This window comes from Mus pahari, chromosome 20, assembly GCF_900095145.1.
Source record: "Mus pahari chromosome 20, PAHARI_EIJ_v1.1, whole genome shotgun sequence".
NCBI lineage: Eukaryota > Metazoa > Chordata > Mammalia > Rodentia > Muridae > Mus > Mus pahari.
The window spans coordinates 29,423,828-29,439,104 of NC_034609.1; the positions used below are offsets into that span (position 1 = coordinate 29,423,828).

At 46.4% G+C, this 15,277-nt stretch overlaps 2 protein-coding genes across 5 annotated transcripts in view; one reads left to right on the plus strand and one right to left on the minus strand.

The window, feature by feature from the left end:
* Positions 1 to 11,003: 11,003 nt before the first annotated feature.
* On the minus strand, positions 11,004 to 13,270 carry Ddx28 (DEAD-box helicase 28). Its single transcript, XM_021220052.1, has one exon. It carries the CDS (start codon positions 12,821 to 12,823, stop codon positions 11,201 to 11,203), a length of 1,623 nt encoding a protein of 540 aa, XP_021075711.1. The 5' UTR covers positions 12,824 to 13,270; the 3' UTR covers positions 11,004 to 11,200.
* Positions 12,877 to 15,277, plus strand: part of Dus2 (dihydrouridine synthase 2) — a 41,962-nt gene continuing 39,561 nt past the window's right edge. For 2 of the 4 annotated variants that reach the window (XM_029532647.1, XM_029532648.1), the window contains exon 1: positions 12,900 to 12,975. The gene's annotated coding sequence lies outside the window, so the exon portion shown is untranslated. Of the gene's footprint in view, positions 12,976 to 15,277 lie in introns of all 4 variants that reach the window. The other 2 variants (XM_021220055.1, XM_021220053.1) reach the window with 2 other exon arrangements.

Below are 15,277 nucleotides of genomic sequence, written 5' to 3' on the forward strand. Positions count from 1 at the left end.
GAGGACATGGTAGTATCCGGGGGAAGAAGGAGCTGTGGGAGGCACAGGCNCTGCAGNGAAAACCAGAACTCATCAGTCACTTCTGCTTTCTCCTCTGTGCTCCAGGGCCCTTCCTCTCATCTCTTCCTGTTTCTGGCTGGGGCCTACCTCTCTGCTTGGCATGCCAGACACAGCCTTGCCCTGTCACTGCTCTGGGGTCCCCTTGAAGGNCTGCCTCTGTAAAGGCACTTGGCTTGTGAGGAGCCAGTGGGAGTCGTGGGAGGCCAGCATGTGTGTGTGGCCCATGTCCGTAAGAATGGCAGAACCTCGAGCTAGCTGCAGTAGAGACCCCTCATTTTCTCCTCCCACAAATGAGATGGGATTTTTAAGGTCTGCTGCTCCCGAGCTGTAATGAGTACGTTTGGAAAATCGGCGTAAGACAAATCGGTGTCCCACCCTTGTTGCCAGATACTCTTAGGACTTGATTCAACCATACTCTTGCCTCTAGCCTGATTTTAGCTAGATCTTGAATACTTTTTTTTTTTTTGAGACATTGTCCTAATGAAGGCCATAGCTGCAAGTGGCCTTGTTCTCTCTCTCTCTCTCTCTCTCTCTCTCTCTCTCTCTCTCTCTCTCTCTCTCTNTTTGAGACATTGTCCTAATGAAGGCCATAGCTGCAAGTGGCCTTGTTCTCTCTCTCTCTCTCTCTCTCTCTCTCTCTCTCTCTCTCTCTCTCTCTGTGTGTGTGTGTGTGTGTGTGTGTGTGCGTGTGTGTGCAGGCTCACAGGAGCGTGTCCAGTGTTCTTTCCTGTTCCTTTCTTATGTCTTTGAGGCAGAGTATTTCCTTGACTTGCTCCCTCCTGCCAGGTTAGAAATCAGCAAGGCCCACACAGGCCCACACACCTTGCATTGCAGCTATTCATGAGACTATCCCCAGATTGTTACCTGTGATCCAAACTCAGGTCCCCCAATGTACAACAAGCATTCTTAACCATCACACCATCTCTGCAGCACCCCCCACCTGCTTCCTGAGGCTGTCTGTGTTGTCCCGACTAGCCTGCGACTCTTGGGCTCAACCTCTCCTCCTGCCACGTCTCCCGAGTAGTGGGATCTAAAGGCTTGATTCACTGTCCTGCTCTAGTGCCAAAGACTAGAGCAGACAAGAGGTCCAGAGCCAAACTCCAGGGGCCAAGTTTACTCTCAAAGACACTTTTCATATTAATCCAACTTCTGGGACACCCTTTTCTGATCCCCCACAACCCATCTCAGAAGCAGTTGCAGCTCTTCTGTTCTTCCCATGTGTGTGACAACCTCCTTTCCTCTGGTACCCACCAGCTCAGACAGGCCTGTGTTTGATGATGGTTGATATGTGTGTTTTCTAGGATGGCATGGGTAAAGGTACTGGATCTGAATGTGAGGATTTATCAGAAGTCTTTAACAGCTCTTCTCCATGGCGCTTATTTATCTTTTGACAAGTAAGCAAGCAACACTTGGTTAAAAGTGTAAGGTTGGCTGTCCTGGAACTCTTGTAGACCAGGCTGGCCTCCAACTCAGAGATCTGTCTGTGTCTGCCTACCGAGTGCTGGGATTAAAGGCGTGCACCAAACCACTGTCCAATTAACTAATCTTTATTTATTCATTTTTTAATGTATTCACCATTGTTCTCTTCAGACACACCAGAAGAGGTCATCAGACCCCACCCATTGTAGATGGTTGTGAGCCACCATGTGGTTGATGGGATTTGAACTCAGGACCTTCAGAAGAACAATCAGAGCTCTTAACCACTGGGCCATCTCTCCAGCCCCAGCTTTTAACTTTTGAACCATCTTTATGGCTCTGGTAATAGTTATTTTAAAAATATTTATTTTATTTTATTTTTTAATTTTGTGTGTGTGTGTGTGTGTGTGTGTGTCTGTGTGTCTGTGTGGGTATGTGCAGGTGAGTATGATGAATGAAGAGGCCAGAGGCATCACAGTCTCTGGAACTGGTGTTACATTCAGTTGTGAACTGTGAACCCTGGATGTTGAGAACTAAATTTGGGTCCTCTGTAAGAGTGGTACTGTTGAGGTGCAGGCTGTGCCAGTCAGTTGAACAGATGGGGTTTCTGCCTGCCTCCCTTCCTATGCCCTCTGTCCTATTCTCAGATAACCATCTGCTGCCACTTCTTCCTGCCACACTGCCCACCTACTCCCCTACTGCTATACCCCTGCTTCCACCTGAAGTGGATATCTGCTGCTCAGGGGTAGGCCAGGCTAGTCAGAAGATCAGGAAAGAGGCCTATCTGCCCTTGGAGCCGCCCCCATCCCAAAGACCCAACCCACTGCTACCCCTGCCTGCCCCTACTTCCTGCCCCATCCCCACTCCAGTGGATGGCCGCTGCTCACTCGGATGCAGGCCACCCCACTCAGAAGAACAGCTTGCAGGCCACACCAGTTAGAAGACCTCCAGTCCCAGAACTCAGGCAGAGACTTCCTGCTGGAGCAGAGACTACACCAAAGACTATGCTACAGTTGCAGATAGGTGACCTACCCGTGGATCGCCTCCACTCTCTCAATGTCCCTCCCCCACTATCCAAATCCCCACTTCCCTTCTCATCATTATGTCCCACCCCACTCCAACCTCCAGTTTGGGCAGAGACAGCCTGATGGACCAAAGGCTACACTAACCACATCACAGTCTCTGCGACTGTGGTTAGGAATCAGCAAGGCCCACACATTCCAGAAGTCCAGCCTCGAATTCAAACAGAGATTCCCTGCTGGACCAAAGGTCATGCTAGCTGCCAGGAATCCAGGCCACAAAGATCATAAGACCAAAGAGGAAACAGAAAACAAAGAACAAAACACCCAACTAACAAGGACAAACTCAGAATTTGGCATCTAGATCTATAATCATACCAAACCCAAATGCCTAAACACCAGTGTAAGAGCAGAATCAACAACAACAACAACAACAACAACAACAAAGAGCAGAATCAACAACAGTCAGGGCAATATGTCTCCACCAGAGCCCAGCTATCCTACTACAGCAAACCCTGACTATTCCAGCACAGCTGAAGCACAAGAAAATCAACTTAAAGCAAACTATGAAGATGATTGAGGTCTTTAAAGAGGACATGAATAAATCCCTTAAAGAAATCCAGGAAGACAGAAACAAACAATTAGAGGAGATGAATAAATAAATCTTAAAGAAAACCAAGAGAAAAAACAAACTAACTAACAGTTGAAGGGAAGAAATAAAACTGTTCAATACCTGAAAATGGAAACAGAAGCAATAAAGAAAACACAAACTGAGGGAATCCTGGAGATGGAAAATCTAGGTACGTGAACAGGAACTGCAGACGCAAGTGTCACGAACAGAATGCAAGCGATGCCAGAGAGGATCTCAGGCAATGAAGATACAATAGAAGAATTAGGCACATCTGTCAAACAAAATGTTGAATCTAAAAAAAATCCCTGACACAAAACATCTGGGAAATCTGGGACAGCATGGAAAGGTCAACCCTAGGAATAATAGGAATAGAAAGAGAAAATTGCAGCTCAAAGTCACAAAATATTTTTAACAAAAATCATAAACAAAAATTTCCCTAAGCTAAAGAAGGACATGCCTATAAATGTACAAAAAGCGTACAGAACATCAAATAGATGGGCAAGAAAAGAAAGTCCCCCACCACATAATAATAATCAAAGCAGTAAAGATAAACAAAGAAAGGATATTAAAAGCCGCAAGGGAGCTGGGCGTTGGTGGCACACGCCTTTAATCCCAGCACTTGGGAGGCAGAGGCAGGCAGATTTCTGAGTTCGAGGCCAGCCTGGTCTACAAAGTGAGTTCCATGTCAGCCAGGGCTACACAGAGAAACCCTGTCTCGAAAAACCAAAAAAAAAAAAAGCTGCAAGGGAAGAAGGCGAAATCACATATATAGGCAGATGTACTAGAATTACACCTGACTTTTCAATAGAGACTCTGAATGCCAGAAAGGCCTGGACAGATGTCCCGTAGACTCTAAGAGACCACAGATACCTGTCTAGACTACTCGACCCAGCAAAGCTTTTAGTCACTATAGATGGAGAAAACAAGATATTTCATGACAAAGTCAAATTTAAATAACATCTACCCACAAACTCAGCCCTACAGAAGGTACTAAAAGGAAAACTCCGACACAAGGGAGTTAACTGCACCCACGAAAACACAGGAAATATTTATTACCTCAAGAAAACCAAAAGAAGGGAAGTGTGCACACAAGCACACACACTACCACCACCACCAAAATAACAGGAACTAACAATCATTGGTTATTAATTTGTATAAATGACCTGGTTCTCCAATAAAAAGACGCAGGTTGGATAGGAAAACAGGACCAGTCCCTCTGCCGCATTCAGGAAACCACTCAACATCAAAGACAGACATTACATCAGAGTGAAGGGTTGGAAAAAGGTTTTCCAAGCAAATAGATTAAAAAAGAAAGTCAGCATAACTATTCTAATACCCAGCAAAATAGGCTACAAACCAAAATTAGTCAAAAGAGTCGGCGAAGGACGCTTCATACTCACTAAAAAAAATACACCCAGATGATGCCGTTTTTGACGTTGTGTTGAGGCAATGTAGCTTTGGCTGTCCTGGGATTTGCTCTGTAGACTAGAGCTGGTCTCAAGCTCATAGAGATTCGCCTGCCTCTGCCTCCTAAGTGCTGGGATTAAAGGCGTGTGTCACCACTGCTCAACTTTATGTGTTTATTTATTAATTTAGAGACAGGGTATTTTGGTGTAGCCCTGGCTGTTCTGGAACTCACTCTGTAGACCAGGCTGGCCTCGAACTCAGAAATCTGCCTGCCTCTGCCTCCCGAGTGCTGGGATTAAAGGTGTGCGCCACCACGCCCGGCTTATTTTTTTTTTCCTAAAAAGTCTTTAATTTCTTTATTTCTGCCTTGACCCAGTAGTCATTGGGTAGAGAGTTGTTAAGTTTCCATGAGTTTGTAGGCTTTCTGTTGTTTCTGTGGTTGAAATCCTGCTTTAGTCTGTGCTAGTCAGATAGATACAGCAGGACTTTTGGACCTGCCAGTGGTATAAATAATGACACAGAAGTTTTTTCATATATATATATTAGGTCTTTTAGCTAGGGCAGTCTTCCAGCCAGCTATCTAGCTTAACCTGACAAATCCTGGCATTACCTCCTACCATGTGACCAGCTCTACCTCTCTGCCCTGGTCCATCTGTTCATCTCTATGTCTGGGCTGGCATATCTCGCCTGTCTCATTTCTTCTCCCAGCATGTTCCCCCGCCCCCTCAAGTTCTTCACTCCACTTCCCGCCCAGCTATTGCCCATCCGTTCTTTAATACAGCCAGTCAGATATAATTCTAGATCGCCTCTAGGCTAGTGAGGAAAGACAAATGTTTACAATATAGAAAAGCTGGCCGGGCGTGGTGGCAAATGGATGGAACTAGGAAAAAATAATCCTGAGTGAGATACCCAGACACAGAAAGACAGACATGGTATGTACTCCTAGATGGATATTAGCTGTTCAGTAAAGGATAATTATCACAGACCTAGGGAGTCTAAGTTACAAGAAGGGCTTAAGTGGGGGCACGTGGATCTTCTTGGGAAGGAGAACTGAAATAGATTGCACTGGTAGGCTGGGGTGGGTGGGGATGAGAATAGGAAAGATCAGGGAAGGGATGGAGGGAGAGAGTATTGGGAGATGACTGGTATTAGGGGCGGGCATTACGGGATGAGGTAGAAACCTAGTGCAATAGAAACTCCCTGGTGAAGACTCCTAGTAATAGGAGATACAGATCCTGAGCTGTCCATCTTCTGTAACCAGGCAAGGCCTCCAGTGGAAGGACTGGGACACCACCCAAGTCACAAAACCTTCAACCTACCATTTATCCTGCCTGCAAGATGTGCTGGGCTAAGGGTGGGGCAGAACATGAGTGAGTGACCAACCAATGACTGATCCTACTTGAGACCCACATCACAAGAGAGAGCCCAGGCTTGACATGGCTTCGAAAGCCTGGATAGCCCAGAGATCTAGGATAGAAGCAGACCCAAGGGCCCCCCAACCCCCCAACCCCCCAAAAAAATCAATGAAGTGATTCCTACTAATATTCTGCTACACTTGTAGACAGTTGTCTAGCATCACTGTCATCTGAGAGGATTTCATGTAGCAACCGATAGCAGCAGATATTGAGACCCACAGCCAAACATTAGACAGAGTTCAGAAGAGGGGTCCTGGATTGTAAGAGCCAGAGAGGGGTCAAGGAGATCATAAGAAAATGTCTCACAGAACCAACTAACCAAGGCTCATAGAGACTCCTGGAGACTGAAGTGACAATCAGGACGTTTGCATGGGTCTGACGGAGGTTCTCTGAATATACGTTTCGGTTGCGTGGCTTGGATGTTCTTGTGAAACTCCTAAGAGTGGGAGCAAGGTCTGACTTTGTTTTTCCTGCATGCTTTTGGGACTTTCCCCTTCCTACTGGGTTGCCTCATCCAGCCTTGATTATGAGGGTATGCGCCCAGTCTTATTGTAACTTGTTATGCCGTGTTTAGTTGATATCCCCCAGGAGGCCTGCTCTTTTCTGAAGGCAAAGGAGGAGTGAATCTGTGTGTGTATGTGGGGGGGGGGAGATGGTGGGGGTGGGGTGGGGAGATGGGAGAGGAGGAGTAAGGGGAAACTGTGGTCAGGATATATGAGATAAGAATAAATAAATTTAAAAAATTTTTCAAAAGGGAGTGGTACTTGCACTTCTTAACCTCTGAGCCACAGTATCGACAGCACCTAAACAGTAAATCTTAAAAAAAAAAAAAAAAAAAATCTGGTGAGCACCTCTACTTTCAGCCCCTAGAAGATGGAGGTAGAAGGACTATTGCTACAAGTTGAGGCCATACCTTGTCTACATGAAGAGTTGTAGGCCAGGTGAGCTACATACTGCAATTGTCTCAAGGAAAAACAAAACAAAAATAATAAAGATTTTGAAGGTACCAGGCATGGTGGCGCACACCTTTAATCTCAGCACTCAGGAGGCAGAAGTAGGCTGATTTCTGAGTTCAAGGGCAGCCTGGTCTACATTGTGAGTTACAGGGTAGCTAGAGCTACATAGAGAGACAAACAGGAGGCTGGGTGGAATTATTTTAGAGCCCAAAGGGAAAACTAAGTTGATAAAGATTAGGAGCTTTTTAAATAAAGAGATGGCATGTTATTTCTCCTCAATACGGAGTGTGAATAGTTGGTCTCTGGGTCAGTGGTAGACCATTTCTTCTAATCATGACTAGAGAAATTCTGAGGGGGCTACAGACAAGCCTAAGAAGAATGAATATACAAAGAATGAATATACAGTCCCCAGTGAAGTTACATGAACCCCAAAGACTCCTTGTGCAGATAGATGCCTGGTATAGACTTACTTGAATAGCAGGCTTCACAGGGGACGCAGGACAGGTTAGAATTAATATAAAAGATTCGATCAGTCATTCTCAGAAGACAGGCAGACTTGTCTGTCGTATAGAGACTATAGGAATGCTTTCCTAAAGGGTCCAAGTTGCTGGACCAAGATACTGGTCCAAGTTACCATGGAAACTAAGGTTTGTGATGTCATCAGTACCTTCTGAGGTCACATATGGAACCTGTGACTTGAGGGATAGTCTTCCAAGCCTTGATGTTTTAAGGGGAGCAGGGCAGAGGCAGAAAGGAACCCCGCAGGGATCTTTCACCTAGCCTACTTAAGTAGCCTACTTGAGCACCGCCAGGCGCACACAGACCTGGCTGCCTCTGGAGGGTACAAGAAACACAAACGCGCCGGGCAGTGGTGGCGCACGCCTTTAATCCCAGCACTCGGGAGGCAGAGGCAGGCAGATTTCTGAGTTCGAGGCCAGCCTGGTCTACAGAGTGAGTTCCAGGACAGCCAGGGCTATACAGAGAAACCCTGTCTCAATCTCACCCCCCCCCCAAAAAAAAAAAGTTGTTAGAGCCTGAGATTAGCTCCACAAAGCACACAAACGCTGATCTCAGTCAGATCGGGATGGTTTATTGAACAAACATCCTAATACTGATCAGGGTCAGGTCAGGTCAGGGACATAGCTCAGAGTTATCTGATATCATACATTTCTCAAGGCAGGTTAATAAACCAGGGTGGCTGGGGGGAACCCTATAAAACCCACAATGAGCTCCTATGCAGGTGCAGGAAGTGCTGCCCAGTGGTCAGCTCCAACTCAAGGCATTTTAGGCACAATAGTTCATATTGACCTTTAATTTGATGAGCCCTACGTAAAGCTTTGTGGGATTTCTTAACAAACCTCAGAACATAGAGAACAGAACAGGGTATGTGGTCATCATGACCCCACTCTGAGTCATTTTTTCCTGTGTCAATAACTGGCAGGCATATTACAGCAACAGTATGAAATAGCTGACAGGCATGGAACAAAATGGCTATAGCAGTGCTGAGGGGGGGAGGGGGTGAGCAGACCTCAACAGAGTGTTTTCCCATCAACAAATAAATGCAATGTTTAAAAAAGAGTGAAGCTGGGGCTGGTGAGATGGTTCAGTGGTTAAGAACACCGACTACGGGCTGGAGAGATGGCTCAGTGGTTAAGAACACTGACTGCTCTTCCAAAGGTCCTGAGTTCAAATCCCAGCAACCACATGGTGGCTCACAACCATTGGTAACAAAAATCTGATGCCTTCTCCTGGAGTGTCTGAAGACAGCTACAGTGTACACACATATAATAAATAATATTAAAAAAAAAAAAAAAGGGTGAAGCACTCGTGGGCTCCCTCCAATAAATGTAAGAGTAATAATAAGAGGCTGATGTGGGAGGATCAGGACGAGTACAAGGTTGGCCTGGATTACAGAGTAAGGCCCTTTCAAAAACTGAAGCTGGGTGTGGTGGCATAGGAGAGGCATATAGGAGGCATATGCTACCACAGCCAGCTTTAATCCCAGCATTTGTGAGGCAGAGGTAGGAAGAGCTGAGTTTGAGTCCAGTCTGGTCTACAGAGCAAATTTCTTGCTAATGAGAACCTGTCTCAAAAATAAAATTAATAAAATAAAATAAAAAATAATAAAAAACTCTGGGCTGGTGAGATGGCTCAGCAGGTAAGAGCACCCGACTGTTCTTCCAAAGGTTCTTAGTTCAAATCCCAGCAACCACATGGTGGCTCACAACCATCCTTAACAAGATCTGACGCCCTCTTCTGGAGTGTCTGAAGATAGCTACAGTGTACTTCCATATAATAAATAAATAAATCTTTAAAAATAAAAAAATCTTAAAACTAAAAAGACAAAACCCAAACATAGGCTCCTTCTACCCCTGCCACATTTAAACAATGAAATCTCTGGTGGCTGGTGAGATGGCTCAGCGGCTAACACTGACTGCCCTTCCAAAGGTCCTGAGTTCAAATCCCAACAACCACATGGTGGCTCACAACCACCCTTAATGAGATCTGACGCCCTCTTTCTGGTGTGTCTGAAGACAGCAACAGTATACTTATTTATAATAATAAATCTTTGGGCTGGAGTGAGCAGGGACCGAGTGAGCGGGGTTGACAGGAGCGAGCAGAGATCCTAAATTCAATTCTCAACAACTACATGAAGGTTCACAACCATCTGTACAGCTACAGTGTACTCATATACATACATAAAATTTTTTTTTATAAAAATCTCTAGACTTATTCAAGGTCACAGAGATAGAGTATTTGCTTTTAGAAAAATTCTTTTTCATGTTTTACTTTTTGTTGTGTGTGTCTGTGTGCCCTTGTTGCACAGGATGGTGCTGAGGTCAGAGGACAACTTGAGGTGGTCAGTTTCCTCCTGCCCCATGTGGGTCTGGGAAAGGAACTTGGGTTGTCAGACTTGATGCCAGGTGCCATAATCCATTTAGTCACTTTATGGGGCCCTGAATCAGTGGTTTTTTTTTTTTTCTTCAGTAACACTATGACTTCATATTATTCATGATGGGATTTCAGATTTATAGCTGACAGAAACATGGTGATAAGCTCATCGTATTTACAAGTGTTGTAGGTGATTATATTTAAAGTTGGGAGGATGTTAAAGGTATTGGAAGGGAAAGCAGTTCTTGCTAGTGACATTACACAGTGGGATTGCCAGGGTATTTTTGTAGAAATAGTATTTTGTAGAAAACACACTCCTGGCACAGTGACATAATACCAATGGGCAATCCTTTCCCTTTCCTTTTCAAAACACACAGGCTTGGAGATGCAGTGGTAGAGCACTTGACCAACAAGCATGAGGTCATGGGGTCAAACTGCCAGTACAGTAAAACAACCATGACAAAAAGAAACAACAGCAGCAGCAACAAAAACCAAACAAGGACTTAGATTGATGGCTCAGTAGGTAAGAGTGCATACTTGCAGAGGACCAGAGTATGGTTTCCAGCACCTGCATGGGGACAGTCACAATTGCATGTAACTTCAGCTTCAGGGGACCTCACTCACTCTCTTAAGTTCTGAAAGTGCCTGCTTCATGTGCACTTAAGCACACGCACACACCACACATACACAACTCCAAAATCAATCTAAAAGAAAAAAAAAAAAAAAGCCACCCAATCCAAGCCAACAAAATCCTACATATGGTAGAGTGTAAATCGTCAAAATCTACTGAACTCTGTTCAAATGGCGGTTACTATTACGGGCACTCCCACAAAACCAGTATTAGCTAAGTGAACTCAGAGATCCACCTGTGTCTGCCCACTGAGATCCACTGAGTACTGGATTAAAGGCATGTGACACCACAAGGAAAGGGAACCTGTCTTTAAAAAAGAAAGGAAGATTACTAGAGACCAAGTACCAAGTCCATTGTGTCATATACAGTGCCAACTTGTTTCAAAACATACAAACAAATCACTTTTTAGAACTCATAAGAGGTCCACTGAGACAGCGCAGTGGGTAAAGGCATGGCAAGCGGGATGATCTCAGGTCCCTGGAACACACAGAAAGGTGGAAAGAGAAAACTGACAAAACTGTCCTCTGAGCTCCACACCCATGTACAATTAGAAGAAAAAGAAATCATGACATTACGTAAAGTCAAAATCCATTTTATTTTCCAAATGTTACTCTCCAATCCTGCCCAGTAGTTTTCAGATCTCCAAACAATTCATCATGCTTTTAGAGAGGCAAGGGCTGGTGTGACCCACTGTCACCCACTGACAATTGTCCAACTTTCCTGGACCCCCAGGAAGGTCCCTGCTCTAGCACTAGATTCAAGCCAGCTAAAAATCAGGCCTGTTGAGGCAAGGGGTCCCTCACTGAAGATGCTAGCCCTGGAAGGCTTCTTCTTCGGCGAGCTGCCAGCTCAATTTTCTGAACCAGGCTCACATCCCAGGGGTGGGTCACAAAACTGATAACGGACCCTGGCACTTCGCTGCCCACACGACCCACCCTTCCTGCTCTGTGGATGTAATCCTGCAGGGTAGGGGGGAAGTCGTAATTGATAACCACTTCCACGTGGATGCTGTCTAGGCCTCGTGAGGCGATGTCTGTGCAGACAAGTATGTTCTGGGAGCCCTTCTGGAAACTCTGGAAGATACCTGCCCTCATTGAGGCTGGCATTTGCCCTTGCAGCCTTAGATGTTGAATCTTGTGGTCATCCAGGATGTACCCAAGCCAGTTCACGGTGCTGGCACTGTTGCAGAATACCAGGACAGTTCCCGAGGGTTCTGTCTTATTTGCTCTGTCCTGCTGCTTGAGGATCTGAACCAGTTCTGTCACCTTGTCTGCTCCCTTCAGTCTCATAAATGTCTGTCTGACATGAGGCATGAGACAGTGCAGCTTGGAGCTGGTGATGGTGGTCAGACTGTCCGGGCTGGTGACTTTACTCAGTAACTGGTTTAGGCCTTCTGGAAACGTGGCTCCCACCAGCACTAACTGGGCTTTGGGATTAAAGGGGTCTTCTAACTCGGCTGGACTTTCTGCTATAGGGCTCTTTTCCAAGATGTAGTCCACCAGTTCCAGGAAGCTTTCATCTAGCAGGGTGTCTACTTCATCCAGTACTATGAAGTTAAGACGCTGTAAGCTGATCAGTTGACTTTTCAGAGCCTTCCACAGCGCCCCCGGAGTAGCTACGAGCACATCTGCGGCCGGTCGTCTACAAAGCTGAAGTTTGAGCCTACTCATCCCGAGGCCACCGCCAAGTTCTATCACCTGCAGGCCCAAGTACCTACCCAGTGACTGGGCCACCGCCTGCACTTGTTCGGCTAATTCCCGGGAAGGTACTAGAACCAAGCCTCGAGGAGCCGTGGAACTGCGGGAGTCCAGGTCTGGTCCTCTCAGGAGCCGCTGAAATAGGGGCAGTAGGTAGCTAAGCGTCTTGCCACTGCCAGTCTCGGCAGCGCAAAGGAGGTGGCGGCCGCGAAGCAGTGGGGGGATGGTTTTCGACTGCACTGAGGTTGGCTGAACAACTTCGGGGACGGCCTCCTGAAGCGCCAGCAGCACCCGGGGTTCCAGACCCAGGTCCACGAAGCTGCCCCGGGACGAGAGGTTCCGCAGGGCGGGCGCCTCTTGCTGCACTCGCTCTATGGAGAAATGGTCTCGACGCGATCGCCGATGCTTCCAGCCACGCGAAGCCAGTGGCGCCCGCTCCCAACGGCCCAGCGTGAGGCGTGCGGGCTGGTTCAACTCCGGCCGCCGCGCCGAGACCAGCAGGGGACCGGGGCGCACTAGCACCGGCCGCTGCAAACTCCCACGGTCGCCCCGTCGCTGTTCCTGCCGTCGCTGCAGAGCCCGCGGAACGCGCACCACTGGCAAGGACTGATCGGAACCGCGCACCACGAGGTTCCGTCGAGGCTCCAGAAGCAAGCGCACTGCTAACGACAGCAGCCGCGATGGCCCGGCTAAAGCCATAGCTCCCTTGATGCAGAAGAGGCGCGCGCTAGTGACGTCAAGCACGCGACCGTAGTCTGGAGTACGGTGGCTGGCGCGGATCAGGGTGGCGTGTGGCGCTGCAGCAGCGGCTGGAAGGAGGGAGGATCCTTAAAGAGTTCAGTGGCTGCGAGGTCTGTAGGGTTCCACCCGGCGTGGCGATGTCCAGATTGGGGTCATCTTTGGGGAAGGGTACTCGGTGGAGGCAGGAGTGGGAGTCCGCAGTAGGAGTGGGCCATGGGTCCCTGGCTCAAGGAATCGAGTGAGGATGGCCTCTGTCATTTGAGTGCTTAATTTCTGAGAGTCTTGTGGTCTTCATTGCCTCGCTCAGTCATCCCATAGAACTCCAAGGGTACAAAGTTCGACGATGCTTTCGTAGATAGGCAATCCGCTCAAAGCCTGGGTGATGCAAGTTTCCTGAGAGTCTGAATGAATGGGAGGCCTGGGGACAGAGGCAGAAGTTGAGGTCTGGGCTTAGGCTCAACCCTGTTCTCTAGTTTAGAAGCCAGAGAGCATGCTGGTGGCCTTCAGCTTATTTCATCTTTGAAGTTAAGAGAGATGATCTCCGTTCTTTCAGGTGTAGTTTCTCGGTTTTTTTTACACTTTGTCCCCACCTTTCCAGGCAAGCTTCACCCTCCGTTCCTTGTCACCCCCTTCATGCTTCTCAGCCCGGACCCATCATAGCCACTGGCTTCTCAGGCAGATTCTGAATTGCCTGACTAGAGGTAGAAAGAGGGGTCCCGTTACCCTCATGGAGTGATGAAGCTTATCTCACAGAGCACCGGTCAAGCAGACTACTTGATATGAATTTAGTGGTTCAGGTTATTAAACGTTTTAATTTTTTTTTTTACTTCTTGCTTTTTGAACATATCTGAAAAAAAAATGGGCATCAAGTGTCTGGAGTGGGAGATAAGGTCAATGTTTGTGGATTGATTACCTGGGAGGTTCCTAACGTCTGGAGAAAGTATTTTAATTTCATTCATTAGAGCTGGCCCTCCATATTTATAGGTGGACCTCTGTGGATTTTTCCACTGTAGAGTGAGAATATTCATGAAAAAAAAAATGTGTCTGTACTAAATATGTATAAGCATTTTTTCTTTACTGTTACTCCCAACAATACAGTAAAACAAGTATATACAACCTGTTTATATTGTGTTAGTCATAAGCAGTTTGCAGATGATTTAAATCATGTGGGAGAGGGTTGGGATATAAGTTAGTGATACAGGGCTTGCATATTAGCCATTGTGAAGTCCTGAGTTCAATTCCCCCCTAAAATCAAAAGTACCTATGAATATGTGTAGGAATTTTATGTAGGGGCTTGAGCATCCTCAGATTTTGGTATCTTTGAGGTTCCTAGGACCAGTCTCCTAATAGCTACCTATTGATGACACTACCATTAAATAGATTAAAATTTAGCTGAACGTGATGGCAAATGCTGTGAATTCCAGCACTTAAAGTCAGAGGCAGAGCCGGGCCTCTGAAGAAGTAGGACATAGGTCATTTACTTCTATTTTCCTTCTTTATGGTTGTGAGGATGCAGGCCAGGGCCTGTGTATTCGTAATAGTCAAGTGCCTTCCTAGTAAGCTACAGCCCTGATGCTTGATTGTTGCCCCTGACCCTGTGTCCTCTTTCTTCATGGACCCCTGACTAGCTTAAAGCTCACCATGCCCTGCCCCAGCTCTAGCCCCAATCCCTGACTTTCTTTTTGTTCCCAATGTCTCTCCCTTTGAAGTATTTCTAGAACTGTTTACCAACCTTGCTGAATTGCTGTCATCTCTCAAGTTGATTTACTGAATTGCCTTTGAGTTGATTTCCCTGCCATCCATCTGTCTGTCCATCCATCCGTCCATCCATCTGGGTGCAAGTCCTTTCATGACCCCTTCTCCTGTTTGCTGTTAATACAACAGTCCGTGTGATCCTCTGAAAACAAGAGTGAGCTCCTGCTACTTCCCCACTTGTAACCCTTTACAGGGTCATCTTTTTGAAGAGCCAACAGAGTCTTGAGACTCAAAGACCTACATGATCTGAGTATTGCCCCATATCATCTAACTGCTGCTCCTAAAACATTGGACTTCCACGATTTTCCCTGTTGTGTAGTTCATGTTGTCCTCCTTACGACTCCTCCAACATACCAGATAAACTTCTGCCTTGGGTCCTTCCCACTGGCTATCACTTCTGTTGAGTGTTCTTCTAGATCCCTACTTGGCTAATCCACATCTATGTTTTAAGTCTTTTTTTTTTTTTAAGATTTATTTATTTATTTTATGTATATGAGTACACTGTAACTGTACAGATGGTTGTGAGCCCTCATGTGGTAGTTGGGAATTGAATTTTTAGGACCTCTACTTGTTCTGGTCAACGCCTCTTGCTCAGTCCCTGCTTGCTCCGGCCCAAAGATTTATTTATTATTATACATAGGTACACCATTGCTGGCT